Source organism: Aureobasidium namibiae, assembly GCF_000721765.1.
Source record: "Aureobasidium namibiae CBS 147.97 unplaced genomic scaffold scaffold_16, whole genome shotgun sequence".
Classification (NCBI taxonomy): Eukaryota; Fungi; Ascomycota; class Dothideomycetes; order Dothideales; family Saccotheciaceae; genus Aureobasidium; species Aureobasidium namibiae.
In genome coordinates this window covers 524,687-542,760 of record NW_013581193.1, presented here as the reverse complement: position 1 = coordinate 542,760, position 18,074 = coordinate 524,687, and the positions used below count along the sequence as shown (strand labels likewise).

General features: G+C 49.0%; 9 protein-coding genes across 9 annotated transcripts; 5 read left to right on the top strand and 4 right to left on the bottom strand.

The window, feature by feature from the left end:
• Positions 1–527: 527 nt before the first annotated feature.
• M436DRAFT_84610 (uncharacterized protein) lies at positions 528–2,015 on the top strand (the record flags this gene model as incomplete). The annotated part of the gene is made up of 1 exon (XM_013569279.1): positions 528–2,015. One exon carries the CDS (start codon positions 528–530, stop codon positions 2,013–2,015), a length of 1,488 nt encoding a protein of 495 aa, XP_013424733.1.
• Positions 2,016–2,276: 261 nt separating this feature from the next.
• M436DRAFT_53858 (cutinase) lies at positions 2,277–5,048 on the top strand (the record flags this gene model as incomplete). Its single annotated transcript, XM_013569156.1, has 3 exons — positions 2,277–2,329; positions 4,422–4,794; positions 4,842–5,048. Coding segments are annotated over 3 exons (633 nt in total), but the record flags the coding sequence as incomplete, so codon positions are not given.
• Positions 5,049–5,167: 119 nt separating this feature from the next.
• M436DRAFT_53465 (NPD-domain-containing protein) lies at positions 5,168–5,851 on the bottom strand (the record flags this gene model as incomplete). The annotated part of the gene is made up of 1 exon (XM_013569081.1): positions 5,168–5,851. A coding segment is annotated over one exon (684 nt), but the record flags the coding sequence as incomplete, so codon positions are not given.
• Positions 5,852–6,271: 420 nt separating this feature from the next.
• Positions 6,272–6,862, top strand: M436DRAFT_53561 (uncharacterized protein; the record flags this gene model as incomplete). Its single annotated transcript, XM_013569097.1, has 2 exons — positions 6,272–6,351; positions 6,403–6,862. 2 exons carry the CDS (start codon positions 6,272–6,274, stop codon positions 6,860–6,862), a joined length of 540 nt encoding a protein of 179 aa, XP_013424551.1.
• A 12-nt stretch (positions 6,863–6,874) lies between these two features.
• Positions 6,875–7,690, bottom strand: M436DRAFT_75342 (kinase-like protein; the record flags this gene model as incomplete). Its single annotated transcript, XM_013569278.1, has 1 exon — positions 6,875–7,690. One exon carries the CDS (start codon positions 7,688–7,690, stop codon positions 6,875–6,877), a length of 816 nt encoding a protein of 271 aa, XP_013424732.1.
• A 635-nt stretch (positions 7,691–8,325) lies between these two features.
• Positions 8,326–9,213, top strand: M436DRAFT_53297 (uncharacterized protein; the record flags this gene model as incomplete). The annotated part of the gene is made up of 1 exon (XM_013569050.1): positions 8,326–9,213. One exon carries the CDS (start codon positions 8,326–8,328, stop codon positions 9,211–9,213), a length of 888 nt encoding a protein of 295 aa, XP_013424504.1.
• Positions 9,214–10,788: 1,575 nt separating this feature from the next.
• On the bottom strand, positions 10,789–13,881 carry M436DRAFT_84605 (uncharacterized protein; the record flags this gene model as incomplete). Its single annotated transcript, XM_013569277.1, has 1 exon — positions 10,789–13,881. One exon carries the CDS (start codon positions 13,879–13,881, stop codon positions 10,789–10,791), a length of 3,093 nt encoding a protein of 1,030 aa, XP_013424731.1.
• Positions 13,882–13,995: 114 nt separating this feature from the next.
• On the bottom strand, positions 13,996–14,951 carry M436DRAFT_84604 (uncharacterized protein; the record flags this gene model as incomplete). Its single annotated transcript, XM_013569276.1, has 2 exons — positions 13,996–14,519; positions 14,870–14,951. 2 exons carry the CDS (start codon positions 14,949–14,951, stop codon positions 13,996–13,998), a joined length of 606 nt encoding a protein of 201 aa, XP_013424730.1.
• Positions 14,952–16,885: 1,934 nt separating this feature from the next.
• On the top strand, positions 16,886–17,074 carry M436DRAFT_53738 (SCA7-domain-containing protein; the record flags this gene model as incomplete). The annotated part of the gene is made up of 1 exon (XM_013569132.1): positions 16,886–17,074. One exon carries the CDS (start codon positions 16,886–16,888, stop codon positions 17,072–17,074), a length of 189 nt encoding a protein of 62 aa, XP_013424586.1.
• Between the last annotated feature and the right edge of the window lie 1,000 nt (positions 17,075–18,074).

Here is an 18,074-nt window from a genome sequence, read left to right as displayed (position 1 = left end):
ACATAAAGAGTCCCTACAGGAATCAACGCTGCATATTCCTTCTTTCTATAAGCACCTCTTGAACTCAGAAACTTTACTGCAAGGCTGATACAGGTACAAACCAATATTGTGTGCTTTGCCCCTCTCATTTGCTTACCTTCCCATTACTCTGAGGGTGTACGTTCGTTCGATCACTATACCTGGGTTCATTCCTCTTCAGGTTGTCGCGTCCCTTGCAGCCGCATTCCACTCCAGAGGCCACCCTACCTGGAAATTAGCCTAGCCGTGCCCAACATCCGAGGAGGCTCGAGCCTAACAGAACCCAGGCCACTGAATCAAAGACCCACACGTCACACAAGCCAAGTGAATCGGCCAACCATCATGAGGGATCAGAAACTGTATGGAGGTAAGTTCGAAACAGATATAATGAGGGGAGAAGCAACGTGCTTTCATCCCTTCTCTTCACCCTCTTGTCTCCTTTCTATAATCTACAAGCCACAATTCAACGGGTTTCGGTTCAGGAATTCATCACAACTATACTGATCATCATGGGTCCAGCTTCGTTCGACATGGCACATCGGCGTCTTACAAACCTCTCCATCGACACAAACACGTTTCACGGACAGACAGCTCTGATCTCCCCACCAGAGTCAGCCAACAGTGCTCGTCGTAGTTCTTACGACATGAGCTTTCATCATGATCCTCTTTCGTATCATCCCAACACCCCTGTGCATTTTACTGGCCAAGACATCTACAACGTGACCCCGTCGGAGAAGTTGAAGATTGTTCTTCATCAGCAATATCCTCCAAGCCCCGTGGACTTCGCTCAAGGTCAACAACACTATACGACAGCATGTAACTCACCAACATGGACCTCGTCAATGACCTTCACCCAGAAGCCAGAAGTGGACACGTCTTTCTATCAGGACAGCTCGACGTTGTTGTCCACTGATCAGGACTGGAACAGCTCGATGAGCCATTATTCTCAGGTCGACTACGCCCCCGATCCCAACTCTCTGTTCATGCTGCCTTCCCAAGACCCAACAGCATCGTTCATGACAGACGTCGACTCCTCTCATCATGAACACCTACCGACATTCATTACACCCAGCCAGGCGGTTCATCAACCAGAGATGATTGACTACAGCCTGAGCGTATCCGGTTGGGGCGGCCTCCAGACCCCTGTGCATGACAGCAACACCCTGCACTCTTCTTCTCCTCCAGAGTTCTCTCCTGTGACCCCTACCACTCTTGAGTTCTCGTTCGAATCATCTTACGTCAAGAATGAAACCTCTCCTGCTTCTTCTTTCTATGGCAGCACTTCTCGCTCCAGCCTCTCCAAGAAAGGCCGCAAGATGAGCAAAGCCGACAAGCGCCGCGCGATCTGCAAAAGCGTTCCTCTGTCCAATTCGGCCAAGTCCTCCATCACGTTCTTGACCGACGAGAAGTCCGAAGAATTCTTCTACACCGGCAAGGAAGGCAGACAGAACTTAAAAAACGACGCAAATTCCAAGAAACACAAATGTAAATTCCCCACATGCGAACAAAGCTTTGCCCGCTCTGAGCATTGTAAGAGACACGAAAACAGTCACTCCAAGGAACTACATTTCTCTTGCTACATCTGCGATCATCGTCTTGACCCCAACGAGCCCAAATCCCGCTGCTCAGTTGGCAAGGCAAACAACGGCAGGCAGAATCGCCACGACAACTCTCGCTCCCACCATTGGACTCATGTCAAGGCTTATCTTGTGATCCACGACGCTCTCGTCCGCGAGCGCAACAAGACGGCTAACAAGAAGTCCAAGGGTCGCAATTGGCCCATCTCACCTGAGCAAATGCTCAAGTTGGTTAGAGCGAGAGATACGCCTCAGCAGCAGGATGTGGTGCTCAAGTTCCTGAACGGAGAGGCTGGCAAGGACTTTGGTGTTCACATCCTTTGGGAGGAGGATGGGTGTCCCGTTGTACCTTGTCCTGAGACTGTGGGAGCAGGAGGTTGTGGGATGTGTAGGGCTAAGCAGGGCAAGGGGAAGAAGTGATCTCTTCACTTCTTCGACTCCAGTCTTAGTTCCTGACTGCTTTGAGGTTTCCTTTCTTCCTCCTTGTGGTGTTGGTCTCTTCCTATTTCCTCATATTTTTTTTCGGTTGACGGACTTTTGGTTTTTTGCACGATACCTGTGGCTTTCTCTTTTTGTTTTTTTTTCTCACTCAACGACAATAGTAATGACACACGACGAACGACACAACAATATCAGAAAACCCACGACAGCATCATCGTCTTGCATCTCTTTACGACAACCTCTTTTACGACACCTTTCACGACCTCTTTCCCTACTCTGGTTTTTTCTCGGCTGTTCTATCGGGTTTCTCCTCGGCATGTCGGGTTCATTTTATTTCTGTACTCTTTCCTCTTTTCGGTGTGGTTCTACTTCTTTTGACTTTGGTTCCTCTTGCTTCTTTGATTGGATTGGAAGGAGTGGCATGGGTTGGGTTGGGCTGTAGTATCATCTTATCTGTTTGCATCTCTCTCGCCTCGAGACGAGTAAGCATGGTGGTTGGGAGGCGAACCTTTCTCTTGCTCTTTTGGCTTTAGACAAAACAAAATGGGTCAGGCAAAAGTGAGCGGAAAAAGTTCTGGAGTGGCTAGATTAGTGAGGCTTGGGTTTGGTTGTAATGAGCACAAACTTTCACGAGTTGTTTTTGTTTGAATATTCTCTTTCTTTGCTCCTTTGATGTGATTGCGTCGAGTTTAGCCTGTTAGGATTCCCTCGAAGCATGATATAGCGGCGGTGTGTCGTTGTCGTTATTACAATACTTTAGAGTTGTCAAAAGGTAATACGCAAGGTGGGACCGCTGTCAATGTCTAGATCACTCTTGCATATGAATTACTCATGCAAGTTGTCAATATGTTCATTTGGTCGAAGTGGCCCCGTTGCCGAGCTGTCACGACGATGTCGATGTTTGAGCTGTCAGGGCTCTGATGATCGACAGTAAGCAATTCTCGAGCATAGCTTCAATTCAAGTGCGTCGTGCCGACTTGTCGCTGTTTGTGAATCATGTCAACAGCCTTTGTTTCTCAAGCCCTGAAGATGGTGTCGAGGGTCATTGATGTTAGAAGTTGTGACTCGCAGAGTTTGCCGAGGCTCCGAGGGCTGTTCCTTCCCAGCCACCTCCATCCATCAACTTTAGGTCCGTTCATACTTACCCTAATGTCGATCGGAAGAACAGCTCGTATCGTTCCTACCAGGCTTGGTGCTGTAGGAAGCAGAATATGAAAAGAGGCTTCATCGTATCGCGTCTTCAAGCCGAGGCTCTGAGAATTCTGGTCCGCCAGCGTTTCGAAACACGACGATAAGACTTGGGAAGTCGATGCAAGCCTTCTTCCCTCCTACTGTATAGAGACAAGTTGCGCTTATACTTGGAGAGCTGAGAAGGCCAAGCCGCGCGGACTTTGACATGTCTTTTTACCAAGCAACTAGTGGACCTTCGTGGTTGCCCCTTCTAGTCTTCGTTTAATATAGAGCCCGGTGCACGCGAGATCCACTGGGACCCCACAACACACACGGCCGCAAGACAAGATCGATGGCCAGGATGATTAACAATTCAATGCATCAGCATCCTAAAGCTCTCGTCGGCTATCATAGTTCTAGCTGACTAGCCGTACGAGCCGAATCGTCGTGCACTTGGCTACTGGACAGTCACCATCCAGTCTCCACGTTTCAGGCATGCATGGCTTCGCAACGCTACAGCATCACAAGGGAAGGACTTGTCTGCATGAACTACAGTTGTCTCACACCCGTGGATAAGGTCGATAGACATGATGATCGCCTTGCAGCGAACGCGAGATCTGGCATACACAAATCATCACAAGGTCGCCCTGATCGTCTTGCTGATATTTACAGGTACTTCTCACGACGACAATTTACAGTGCGCCCTGCCATGACATTCTAGTGTCATGCTTCTCTCCCCGTCTCGATTACATTCCCACCGGCCAAGCTCAAGCGTCAAAGCCAAAACTCTTGGACCATGCACCTAGCTGTTATGGATCAGCAGAACTACTCTTGCCGAGTTTATATTCTGTCGATGGAGGTAATGGTCGTCTTGGCCCATACACGATCCTACCACCGGCCCGCCATGGCATTCTAACGGTATAGTCCATAGCAAAAAAATGCCTCGGTCTTGATGGCCTTGCGTACAAAGACTTGCTACATAAACACCGACACCCTTCCTGTATGACAGCTGGTTCGTCATCAAACTAGTACTTGGATCCGCACAAGACCTTCGTTCTTCAAAACCAACCGCTCGATTTGTCTTTCGCTTCTACCATATCCACAGGCATCTCTTACCAACATGAAGTCCTTCTTCATCACCTGCCTTGCTGCCACCAGCGCCCTCGCAGCACCTCTCGCTGCTCCCCAATTCGGCGGCTTCCCTAGCTTCGGCAGCGGCTTGGGTAGTTCTACCAAGAACGATGTCATCAATGGTGTCTGCAAGCCTGTAACCTACATCTTCGCTCGTGGTACTACCGAGATTGGCAACATGGGCTCCACTGTTGGCCCAGCTCTCGAGAAAGCTCTGGAGTCTGCCTTTGGACAGAACAATGTTGCTACACAGGGCGTCACATACCCTGCAGATGTCGCTGGTGCTATCAGTGGTGCCCTCAGCCCTGGAACTGCTCAGGGTGCTCGTACCATGGCTAGCTTGACACAGCAGGTTCTGGGCAAATGTCCTGACACCAAGGTCATCCTTGCTGGTTACTCTCAGGGTGCTGAGCAGGTTCACGGTGCTCTGATCAACCTCCAGAATGGCCAGGTTGCTGTACGTCCTCGCCCTTTCTCAACCCATTTGGATCATTTGCTTACGAGTTGTTACAGGTTACTCTTACTTTCGGCGACCCGCTCCAGAGAAGCCCATTCAGAAACATTGACTCTGGCCGTACCAAGGTCTACTGCAACATCTTGGATGCTGTCTGCAACGGTGCCTTTGTCATCTCTGCTGCTCACTTGTCCTACTCCATCCAGGACGCCACTCCTGCTGCTCAGTTCGCCAAAGGTGTCATTGGCAACATCTAAGTATGGAATATCACATGAAAAGTCTCGGAAGACTCCCACTGCGGCATGACTTCGATATATTTGCGTCTTTATCGTACCGGCAGTAGAAAAGATATCATCAAATCATGACCCATTACGTTTTAGAATTTAGCCAACAGTGAGACAGTTCTTTTCAATGCCGCCCTTGCAGATTCGCGCACTTCTGTGACGATCTCCGCGGCAGGTGCCTTCTCGCGTACGAGCCCAACTCCCGTACCTGCCCAAATTGCAGCCCTTCTATTCTCTTGATCAAACCCAAGATGAGAAGATTGCTTCGCCTCAGCATGCGACTTGCGAATGTCATCGATTGGGATACCCTCCATATGATCTCTATAGCTTTGTGCAATCAGAGCTCTGCCATCAAAGTTTCTCGACCAGATGTTCGGGCCAGCTAGCTCATCAAACAGTTTCGCTCGCACAGTCGTCTGTCCTCCATCTTCGGTCTCGAGAACTGCAGTTCGATAGGCTGGGTGGACTGTTGTTTCTTCAGCGGCAAGGAATCTGGTGCCCATGACTATGCCATCGGCGCCTAGTGTCAAAGCTGCAGCAACGCCAGAGCCATCTGCTATACCGCCTGCCGCGACGATAGAAACATCGTGTATTTCCACATTCTGCAGTGCTTGTAAAGTCTCAGGAATCACAGAAATGATGCCTGCGCCCTTTTCACCACCATGGCCACCCGCATCTGCACCTTGCAGCACCAAAACATCCGGCTTGCATGATTGGACTAGTTGAATAGCTCTTGTGATACTGCCGATTCGAATCCATATCTTTGTCACATCGCTTACGGTATGAGTCTGATCTCCTTACCCCTACTTTCATCTGGCACTACCATTCCTGGATGCCATCTTTGGTGATGACCTTGCCAACATCGGCATCTCTAGCACCCTGCAAAACACTCATGATGAAAGGTCCGACGATCTCCGGATCACCAGCGCCCATCTTCTTGAGCGTCTCTGCTCCAGCACCACCCAGAGCTGGAGCGAGGAAGCCTGACGATTGTATCCAAAGCATTGAATGGACTAAGAAGACTTGCGCACGTATTCTCGGTACAGCACAATGTGAGGCCCTATTATAAAGACGAGACACGAGTCTTCTCAGATCGATAAAAGGCCTCTGATCAGAATTGATCCTGTGTTTGAGGTAGCAACAGTACTCCAATTTTCTTGTACTACATTTCCTCACAAAGGATCGCCAAATCCGCCATGCCATCGAACAAAGACCGGTTATATGTGGCCCTTTATGCTCGAGGAGGGTCTGCAAAGATGGCTGGCAAAGAAGACACGTACGTAAGCAGAGATGGTGCTTGAATACCCAACAACTAATAACGTTACAGTTACCAGTGGGCCTTCTTGGTGGGACCTAAGAGCGACAAGAACGAAGGTAGAGGTGCCCGATATCACGCTCGAAACCATGCGACGGCGGAGGCAGACTCTGTGTGGGCTTTCGAGGAAGTGCGCACGTCCTTGATGCCAACTCAGATGATCTTGGTTCGAGTTCTCATAGCCAAGATCGAAAATACAGATAAGTTGGCTCAACTGCTGCGTCAGGTGCCCGTCAAACAAGGCCAGCAAGACTGGAACTGTGTTTCCTGGGTTAAAGAAGCGCTTTCGCAGCTTGAAATGTCAGCCGATATCTTGGGTACGGGCGTTGTCCAGTGGGAAGCTGTTCGCAATGCAGCTATGTCATACTGTCAGAAGAAGAGAGACCAACGTCGATTTGACAGCGCTGCTAAATACGACATCACGCGAGTGCCGACCTTCGACTTGATTCAAGGAAAGGAGACAATCGAGTAGAATTGAATGCCCTCAAGATAGATCTCCAAAGTATCGTTGTCGTAATTGCTCCATCTCAAGTGCATCCGGCATTGGTTCCAGGAACTTGTCGATTTCGTCTTTCCAGAATAAGTTCTGCGGATTGACCTGACAAGCGGTAGTATGCTCCCAGTACGGTGGATACCAACCTGCTGTCTCCCAATCGATGATACCGACTACGTCGTCGCCACGTACAAGAATGTTCAGACTGCTCAAATCGCCATGTGTGAAGACAGGAGCACCCCAGAGCTGTGCATGCAAGCCTATGAGCTTCAAGAAGCTTTCACCATGGTTGCTGTGTGCTTGTATGTGGTTGCGTAGGAAGTCGTGGAATTCCTGAGTGCTCTTGGAGGGCCCAAATCGGCTGGTCGTCTGCGGTATTCTCAGATCATATAGAGATCCTCCGCTGATGCTGCATATGGCGTTACTCTGCGGAGACAGACTGCGCATCTCAAGAACCAACTTCCTCAGATTGTTATGGATGTTAAGTTTTGAGGCATCTGACCTGTTCACCCAGCCTCTTGCAGCCATTTGACCATGGATTCTCTCCATCAATATGTATGTGCATTCTTTTTCGGTGAAAGCAAAATACACCTTCGGCACTGGTATACTAGTGTACTTTGTGACGAAAAGCATGGTTTGTGCTTCGGCAAGATCGAGGCGGTTACCGAATTTAACGCACAAATCGCTCGTCAGCATTAGCACACTACCGGAGAGGTTGCGAAATCGTCTCAAAAGACTTATAGATGCGAGCAGAAGCCATTTCTGGAACGGAGTAGGCCTAGGCACGGTCGGTAGATCATATGGCATTGTGGTGTATGTTTTCCTCGGCGCGTCCAAAGCCGCGAAGTTGAATAGGTTCGGTACAGTGGCAATCGCTTACACTTGAACGTGTTGAGACAGGGGATTTATTTCCATAGCCGTGCCGACAACGTCAACTGATCCAAATTTCGCTCGGTACGAAGAAAGTGGAAGGTGCCAAAGTAAACAAGTCGCAGTCGCGAAGAGCCGGAGAGACTCGAGATTAAGCTACGCCGAGATCAGGACATCTTATCAGACGATCAAATCTCCGATAGAACCGACAATCGGATGGTATCCTGAGCGGCTTGAAGTTTGTCACATTGATCGTATTCCATAGATTATTCGGGGTAGAGAAGCCGGATTGCGTATATCTATGAAGATGTATGGCTACTCAAAGACAGACAATGGTACAATCAGGCGCGTCTATCGCCATCTAAAGACCAAGGGGAGGTCTATCATGTCGCTTCTTGTATCAACATGTGACATACTTTGACACTAGAGAGGGCGGGGTAGATTGATGTATTAAGAGGGGCATCGAGTAGGTACCGTTGATCTCGCTGCACTTCAAAGCACCTTGTTCTCACTTCTTTCCTTCCACTCAATCCCTCTCATTCACATCCATTGTTGGTCCAATTAAGACATCAATGGCGAAACCAGCTTCTCCCTACCACCGCAAGGACTCGGGCATTGAACTAGACGATAGATACGAGAAGGCCTCATTCCTCACCCTTCCAGCCGAGATACGCACGCAGATCTGGTGCCTCGTCTTCAACCCAAAGCAAAGCTACAAAGACGTCTTCTCATGTCCGAGATGCACCGACGATGCACCCTCAGCTCTCCAAGAAGATTACTGGGCATCGACGTACCTCCAACCCTTACTCACCTGCCGTCAATTCTACCAAGATGCCCATCTCCTCGCTTTCTCGCGAACGACGTTCGTGATCCGAAATCCGTACACCGTGCTCGATATCGCAGGTCGAATCAACTCCACCCTTCGTCCTGACCAAATCTCCTCGCTTCGCAGTATAGCCATCGTCTCCGAAGCACGCCATTTCCGCCAGATGCACCATTGGAAGACGCATGCTTTTGGGATACCTGCTCTGCAGCTCGAAGATATGACAATCATCCTTCATCGTTCCTCATACTGGCACTACCTTTTCGACTTCAACGTTATGATGACACAGATGTTGAGAGACTTTAGCGGTGTCAAGAAGATCTGCTTCGTGAGGAATCATGCAAGAGTGAAGCCACATTTTCATACTTGGTTCAATAGGTTCGTGGGGGCGATGATGAGGTTGGATAGAGTGGAGAGATTTGGTCGAAAAGAATGTCGAGTGGAAAAGACTTGGTGGAATTGGACGTATCAAGGAAACAAGCAAACTGCGACGCTGATCAGGGTGCCGAGTAAGGATGTTGGAATGGATATTGAGTCGTATGATGAGTTGATGGCGCCGATGATGGAGTGGTTGAAGAAGAGTATGGAGATCGAAGAGTATGATCCGGATCCGATGTCGAGGCTTGGGTTTGTATGAGGCGTATCTTTTCAAACGAATGTACGAAGAATTGTTTTTATGCATCAGCAAAGAGTTCGCAAAGCTACACAAGAGAGAATCTTGTCAAACTTGATCACTGTCTTATCAGACGCTGTAATGAAGCCTAGTCGTTGTGGCGTCATAAAATATGGACTTGCGAAGCATCAGTAGAACATTTCCCATGTTCTGTCCTTACCCAACAACTTCTCTACTTGTACACCAATGACAGACAGGTGTAAGCATGCATGTAACGTGCTCCAGAATTCTTGGGTGTGGTGTAGAGGAGCGTTGAGGGCTGAGGCTTCATGGAGTCAATATTTCAACTTAAGTGGCTCACTACTCCTTCCAACTCAAATCACCTTGGAGCATGTCAAAGCTGCCCAATGTAAAGTCGAATCATGGCTGCAAAGCTCGTTTATCGGTGGGAAAAGGGGTTATATCACAGCCTCGAAAGCCGCATGAAATCGTGTTACTTAGTTATCCTGATCGACATCGTAAAGATCTGAACCCTGCTCTAGCTCGACTAGCGTGATGAGAATCGGGTCTCTTTATGATTCTATCCTAGAGGTCAAGGTCACGGTCACGGTCACGGTCACGGTCGACAAGGCAAGGGACACACAAGTTTACTGATAGCGAGCGAGGTTGACTTCGTGCAGCAAGGCAGCCACGAAGATGTTAGGGTCACCTACTTTGACAACCTCAAACTTCATGTTATTGCAATGCCGAAGCTCCGGCCCCTGACGGTTAGTATATTTGACCATGCGGTGCGTCAGTAGTTTAGAATTCAAGTTCCTTTGGCAATTTCATTCATTCCAGATCTGGGTGATAACACACCTACAAACACAACCAACCATCATGGCCGACTTTCCAGATAGCGAGCGACCAAGCAAAAGAGGACGACTTGATAGTTCCACAGCAAGTACTAAGTCACTACCGAAAGATGAGTACACTTTGGACTGGCCCGTCGACCTGAACGAAACAACCCTCGAAACCATCAGCCCTCCACCACTCTCACGCGAAAAAGGCAAGGAGCATTCAATAACAACAAAAAAAAAACATACAATCATAGAGCCCTCGCACGACTTACCGGCCTCATTTAATGTCGATACCGTCACGCTTTCGGACATTCTTGGCGATTTTAAGTTTAACTTTCTTCATGATATCGAATTTATCATAAGGCATCTGGATAAAGTATTGACTATATCATGAGCCATCTGGATGAAGATGTATGTGATACGGTGCAAGCCAAAATCATCCATGGCTTTCACGACAAACACAACGTTTCTCGTACCAATCTTGAGGCTATAGCAAAAAAGTATCCTAATGTTCAGGCAGTGGATTTCATGGATGAATTTCTCTTAGAGCCTGTCACAGAATATGAGCGAACATACCAATCTTCAGCACGTCTGTGAATGCCATTTGCTATCTAGATACTGATCACTTTAGAGACGCCGTGCAAAGCGAATGCCGAGTAATGGTCATCTATAGTGCAAGTTTTCACTCAAGCCGAGTAACAAGAACTTGCCGAATAACGAAAGACTGCCGAGCAATAGGAGATTGCTGAGTACAAGAAATCTAAGTCAGGCGACGACGGCTTGGAGATGGCAAGTCCCTCACCTCGCGTTCTTCACTTTCATCTCGAGGTCTCTTCCTTGCCATCTCGTCCAACTTCGTATGAGTTGCGAAATTTTCCTCCTCCCTCTCGCTTCTATCCTCCTCCCTCTCACTTCCATCCTCTTCGTCGAGCTTCTCGTCAGTGATGTCGACTTCAGCAGAGGTCAAGACTGGGGGTGGAACGCTTGCAATAACACCATTGGGTGCAACAGCGTTGATAGAGAACCGTGTCAATCCGGTGACCACAGATTTACCATTAATCTTGACCCGTAGGGAAGAAATTGTGAGAGGCTTCGTGAACCCTCTCAGTACGTCAGCTGAGCTCTTGATCGTAGAGGTTGACTTCTTCTTGTCGAGTCCACCGTTGCGGGATAGTTGGACAAGAGCACGCAAGCTTAGGAGAGACGGATGCTCACGGTAGAGTGGCTTTTGCAAGAAGACTGCCAGCTTGTCATAAACCGAATCTCCGCTGGTGTCCTCTGCCGGGTTCGTGATGCGGACCTCGCCGCCTTCCGGATAGGCATCCGTCCAGAATTCATGCATGAGCCAAAGTCCGTCACCTGGATAAGCAGGGAGCAGCGCCTGAACAGCCCTCTTCGCGTTGGCATTGTACTCTTGGCAAAGTGGTAGAGCACGGGAAGGATTTTCAGCGAAGTACTCAGCAGTGATGAAGGCCTGATCGGATGATGGAGCAATGCTTTGCAGGTGAGAGGACTGTAGAGCCTCGTCGACTTTCAGTCCAGTCTGATCTTCCCACAACTTCAGAAAATCCTTTCCGTGGGGATGAGTAGGAAGAGTGGCAACAAGCGTGGCGATTGAAATGGTAGGATAGACAGGAGTGCGGAGCTTCCCTGCCTGCTTTCCTGCCTGTTTGCGACCTTTCAACTCATACGCATCGATAGATGTACCATCCTGATCCCGGATATCGATACCTTCGGGAACGAAGAAGACAAATCGTTTGTCGCGGTCAGTCTGAGGCATAGCTGTACGTGGCAAAGGAAGATTGTCCATACTGGCTACAGTACCGTTGGATGTCATCCACGAAAAACTGTGCTTGATCACAGTGGCGTCCCAATTGGAATTGTGCGATCTAATCGTGATCTCCGTACCATTGAGGTCGTCGTCTGTGGAGAAGATACTGGTCTGGATATGACCCTGGATTCCGCGTGTTCCTATGAGAGAGAAGACAGCAGGGTCTCTCCTGTTCATGTGCTCGGCCCATGTATCACTCACAAGATCAGCTGCGTTATCATTGTTTGTGGCAGTTGCAGCCCCCTCTCTAAGCCAGGCTCTCAGAGCCTTGATCGCAGCAGTTTGCATAGTATTCGTGGGATGCCGGCTCCACTTGGCGGCATAAGGATCGGTGACGGTATCGGGGAGGAAACACCGAATGAGATTAGGGAGATCTTTGACTGCATCGTCGACAGTAGCACTAGAGAGGTAGTAGCTACTGCCTCGGACAACCTTTGACGACTTTGCGAACTGCACGAATTTGGTCTTGTCGCCGAGGCTTGCAGCTGAGTGCTGAAGGGCGGCAACGTGCTTGTCGTAAATTGCTGTGACCTCCACAGTACGCTCCTGGGACTCGGGAACAGTGAAGCAAAATCCAGATTGCAGAATGACATCAAGTTCCTTGCGGGCTTGGGTCCAAACAGTGAGGGGCGTAACCATGATGACTCCTCTAGCGCCTGAGTATACAACATATTTGAGTTTGAGTGCAGTGGTATCTTGTCCCGAAGGGCGAGCAGTATCGGACTTTGACCATCTCTCTTGAGTCAACTGCATGGCTGCAGCTCTGGCTGCGGCTAGTCGGGCAGATTTTTCGGCCTTCGTCAACAGGCCTCTACGCTGGTTGGCTAGCTCAGCGTTCAGCTTGACCTTCAACACCTCGAGACGCTTGCCGAAGGCTGTGTCCTTGCCAACTTTGGCATCGGCGGCAGTCACGATCTGTTCACAGATAGCCTTCTTGGCGTCTGTAGAATGAGATCGAGAAAGAGCTTCATGGTACGCCAACCAGCCAACCATTGCCCCCATATAGAACAGTGACTTCGTAGTATCAATGGCAGCGGTACCCCGATAAGCGATAGTGCCAGGATGAAGGGATGGTACCACTACATAATATCCAGAGTCGACAGTGGACGAAGTATGGTTGCTAATATGGATTTGACCAATTGCGTCCAGCAAACCACCTTTTTGAAGGCCATGCGGATGTTGCAGGTTACCGATGGCGGTGCTGGAAACACCATGTCCATGGGTAAGGACCACCAGGGGGTTGACAATGGAAAAATATTTGCGGAGAAAGTCTACAGCAGAGGCAAAGGTGGCCGGGTCCTTCTTTGGCCAGGGAAACATGTCAATGAATGGGAGCCGATGATCCTTGACCATCTGCGGTACATAATCGGCATCAAACTTGTTCAGGCCTTCTTCCCAGGCACCGAAATAGTTGAACACCGTTGCTGTCAAGTGTGACGAACAACACGCGCCGAGTAAGAATGTGTGCGGGTCTTTGAAGCTCGTTAAGGGGATATCGGACGACATCGTCACAAATGGGGTGAATTTATTGTGGAGCAAGGATGGAGTCATGCCCTTTACGATGGCATCTTGGTGGGTTTGGACGAATGCGAAGACATTTGTGCCAGTCAACACCGGATTGTCGTTGGCATACTGCTGGATTTCGTGCGCCAGATCTTGAAGCTGTCTGAGCTCGTTGGATCCACAGACCTTGGTGGAGGCGGCGATTTGAGTGGACACACGAGTGCGCAGTGTCACAAAAGACATCTCATCCTTGGTCGTGGGATCGTGCTGCCATGCACCGCCTGGCTCCGTGTTGAGCGCACCAGCGTCTAGCAAGCTGATGAGAGCCTGTTCTCTCAGATTCAAGATGGATTGATCGACTGCAAAATCGATTCGCGCATCTCTCACTTCTTGAATCAACGCGTTCTTGACGACCTCGGGGAACGTCACGAGCGTGTTCTGGATGAAGGCCAGCGAGAAAGAATTGGCGTCTTTGGTGAGATCGTCGAGATGTCGTTTCCATGGTTCATAGCCAGACATACCCGCGTAGCGGATGCAGACGAGAACGGTGGGGGCGAGGTTCCTGACTCTTTCGGTCCATCCATAGACTTTTCTGTTGCAGTCGAAGCCATCCTGAGAGAGCTCGGACAACACCTAGAGTATCTCCTGGCCCGTAAAGGCGAAAGTACGGATGTAAAATCTAGTAGACTCTGTAAGAGATCCAGAGTAAACCTGTTCAACATCCTGGAGATCCAGCACTTGCTCGAGTTCAGCAGGCGTAACAAGGATTAGGTCTTCCATAATCCTCTCCCAGAGATTGTGGTCGACCAGGCGGGGAAGACACCAGTTCAGGTACCTTTGGTCGATTCCATGGGTGGGAATGTTGCGCAATGTGAGTTGCTGAAGGATATGGGTAAACACACGAGACCTCAGCTCATCGAGTGCCTGTCTGATGGGCTGTGGGGTCTGTTGTTCACCAGATCTGGTAAGGTTTAGACGCCGGATAGAACGCTGGTCCATATCCGAGCTCTTTGAACGGCGTGTGGTCATATTTGTCAATCTGACAGCAGCCGAAGGCTGTTCGGTAGTGCTGCGTATCATTGCGACTGATGGGGGCTGAGAAGCGGTAGCCTCTAAGAGAGGGACGACGACAATGTCGTCGAAGAAGGTGGCAGTCTCTGTGATAGGGAAATTAGCGCGCTATCACAACGCACAGTCCTCTGTAAATGCCGGACAAGTCCAAGGAGAGTAGAGGAAACCTCGGCTCTCAGTGGAAGCTGCGAGTTCGCTGAAAGAACTGTGCATTTCTATAGCTATCAACGTGGCATACCTTTGCACACGAAGAGGCAGTCCCGCATCATTTCAGACCTCCCCATGTGAAAGATAGGCCAGACGTAGGGCTATAGAAATGCACAAAGCGGAAAACGGAAATGATACAGAAGACAGAAATGAGGAAGTGCTATTCGTGCTCTGGCCAAAGGCGTCTTTCTTGGGTGTTTAGAGGAGAATTGACGTGAAAATAGCTTACCGATTTGAGATTGCAAAGATGGAGTGCCATCTTGACCTTGAGGGACCTGGCCGGTGGGTGTGTCGGGCGAATCAATATCCATAGTGGTTGGCGTAGGATATTAGGAAGTCAAGCAGAGGACGATGTGATGAGAGAATTAGCGTGACCAAAGCATCCGTATTTATATTTGGGAAGGCCATGGAAATTCTTCACTGCTGGCTGTCACTTGGAGCTTCTGTCGAATTTATTCAGCTATGCTGAAAGAGCTTTCACTAACCTGAAGACCAAGGAACCAAGACAGGCTGAACATAGTACCACCGCGATCATTAGAGGCAGACAAAGAAGATATCAGACATAATCTGTTGACGGCGCTTCCAGCTGAACGTGGAACGAAAGATCAGACTTTGTTCCAGAGACAGAAAGCCAGTGTTTGCTTCACGCTACCCATTGTGTACGACCCCATGAATTCGATGCAGAAATTCGTGCAGGACTACTATGCAGATATAGCATGATTCAAGACCTGTGGTTCGACCAGTGTCACATCGCTCAGACGGTAAGGCTTAGGCCTCAATCTGCTACGGTAAGCAAATGGAACACATGTCTTTTCGAAGCCTGTCTGTGAGCTGACGAGTTAGCTTTCTTTCGGCAGGACGTGAAGATCAAACATGTCTGGCTCATATGTGGTGAAAGGTGCTTAATCTTCGACAAAAGGACATGAGCTGGGTCAATTTGGAGTAGCATGGCCAGTGATCAAGGAGACAGAGGTAACAGAAGTCTCATGGAAGCCTTGAAAGATTGAGAGAGTGTCCATAGGTGTGCACTCTATCCTGCTACAACTCTGACGTGAACGGAACCAAACCATGGGTCTGCTGTAGGATCTTCAAGCAGCGTTACTTGTAAGCAAGATGTTTTGATATATGCGAATGCCCTTATCAAATTTTGTGGATAAAGCATCACCAGCGTGGGGTTGCCCCACGCTGTTACTCATCATCTTCAACCACCTTGAACTAGCACTAATCAGGCATTGTTTAGATTGCGTCTCCTGCATATTCTGCAAAATTGTCGAGCTGGGATGGAACCAGTATCGACAAAAGGATGATCGGCGTGGGGGTCGAACCCACGACCTTCTCCGTAGAACATGCAGAATGTAAAGGAGACGCGATCTAAACATGCCTGATTAGTACTAGTTCAAGGTGGTTGAAGATGATGAGTAACTTACGACCACTACGCCAGCCAACCAATTGTTGGAGAAAATTGCTGCCAGATAAGTTCATAAGGCCAAAGGTTGGTCTGCGAACACAGACCACCTGGCAATTATAGACGAGATCCACCAGCTGCTGCGGACTCACAACATCCTCGCGGATCAAGGTGTACCTCAAGCAGGGAGCGTGCGGTGAAGCTTAGGCGAACCCGATTGAAAATGCCTCACTTTGACGCAACCTAAGCCTAGCCGGCCCTAGCAAGACGGAAGCATGTCCTCCAGGTGATTAGATCATGGGGGTGCTTGTAACAGAATATAGGGATGAGCAGGCGTAAAGATATGGAGGTATAGAGAAAAATCGTTGTTGGTTTGAGAGCAGAAACTGTCAAGAAAATCCTCGAAGCATGAATTGAAAACGCAGCTAATGAAGCATAAAGTAGCATAAAGGAAATGTTTTGTAGATAGAGATTTGCTGCCCATAACGAAAGAAAGAAAATGTTGCCAAAAGCGATATCCGATCTTTTTCCATATGACAATACATAGATGCTAAAACTTACATTCCTCGACTGGGCCTTACTTGAGAACGATCAGAGACGTTCAATCCCCTACCTGATGCTTTCTGCTCTGCATTGCAATGATACTGGGTCACATTGGTTGATGGCGATGGATTGTTGTCGAGACAGGACGTCTAGATGTTGGGAACGTCGGTCTTGGCACTACTTGCACCCAAGCCTACCATTTGATCTTTAGCACTTTCATCTTCATCGACCGACTCTTCACAAGGCAGAACAAATCGCTCTGAGACCATGAATAATATCGAAGCCGACTCCGAACGGATGATTGTCCGTCGACCGAAGGCTCCGGTCGATATCGAAAAGCAATGTAGCGTTACTCTCGCCAGCGGTAATCAATGCGCCCGCAGTCTAGCTTGCACGCGCCATGGTATGAGTGCAAAGCGTGCTGTGCCTGGCAGAAGCGCTCCCTTCGACCAGCTGCTAGCTGAGTTCCAGCGCGAAAGTTCTTAAGAGAGGCCGCAGAGTACGTTTTACCATCACCTACAAGAGTGCATTGCCAATTTTCAATTGAAGACAAGCTGTCGGTTTCGACAAACGTCCGAACAGCAAAGTTGCTTGACGGGCACGACTGTTGTCTTCGATGCACGACAAGGTGTTCTCTTTACGATTGCTATCCGTTGAACCACATATTCAAGATCCTCGTTGACTGGGAAGCCATCGGCACAGGGTGCTTCAAGACACATGCAGACAGTCAAAATAACTCAACGATTGCATGATTTAATTACAAGGCTCTAACGATTGTGCAAGGCTCTGAACTTGTGTTTCGGAGCAGGTTACTCTGGTTCTACTGAACCTTTATACTATCTCTGTCATTCGTAGTACTGCCTTCTGGTGAGGATGCCTCGTCTGCATGTGTCCAATCAATCCATACTCACTTCGGCCAGTGGATATTGAATCTCCAAGTTTGCAAAGCAAGGCTCACCAAGTCACAGAGTTCGTTTTTTATTGTCGATGAACTCAACAGCGCAACAAGCACTGCAAATGTCTTGCACGAGTACCGAGATGTCGCCCATCCATCCGGTTCTGGGGTCGACAAGCACTATTGTTCTGATCGATTCTCGCTAAAGACACCTCTCCAAAAAGCATAACTTTCCAAATGTCAAAGACAAGAGTTTTCCATGGCTGAAAAATATCGTTGACATCAAGCTGACACTCAGCGGTCAGCCAACCTTAACACACGTGTGTGTCATGACGATGCAATTTTGACGACGCAGACATGGCAGTTGCGACGTCGAGATCTCGCAGAATCGTTATATCAATGCTGCTCTGCCGTGCCGCGTCCGCAAGCCAGAAGGTCAGATTGAGCGAACACTGCGGTCTTTCTGATCTAGACATGTGTTTTCGAACATTCTGTGCCATGGGGCAAGACACATTCGTCGTCAATAATCGTTAGAAGGTAGAGAACCGTTATGTTGCCTCAGACAGACCACGCGATGGGGAATCTTCGGTT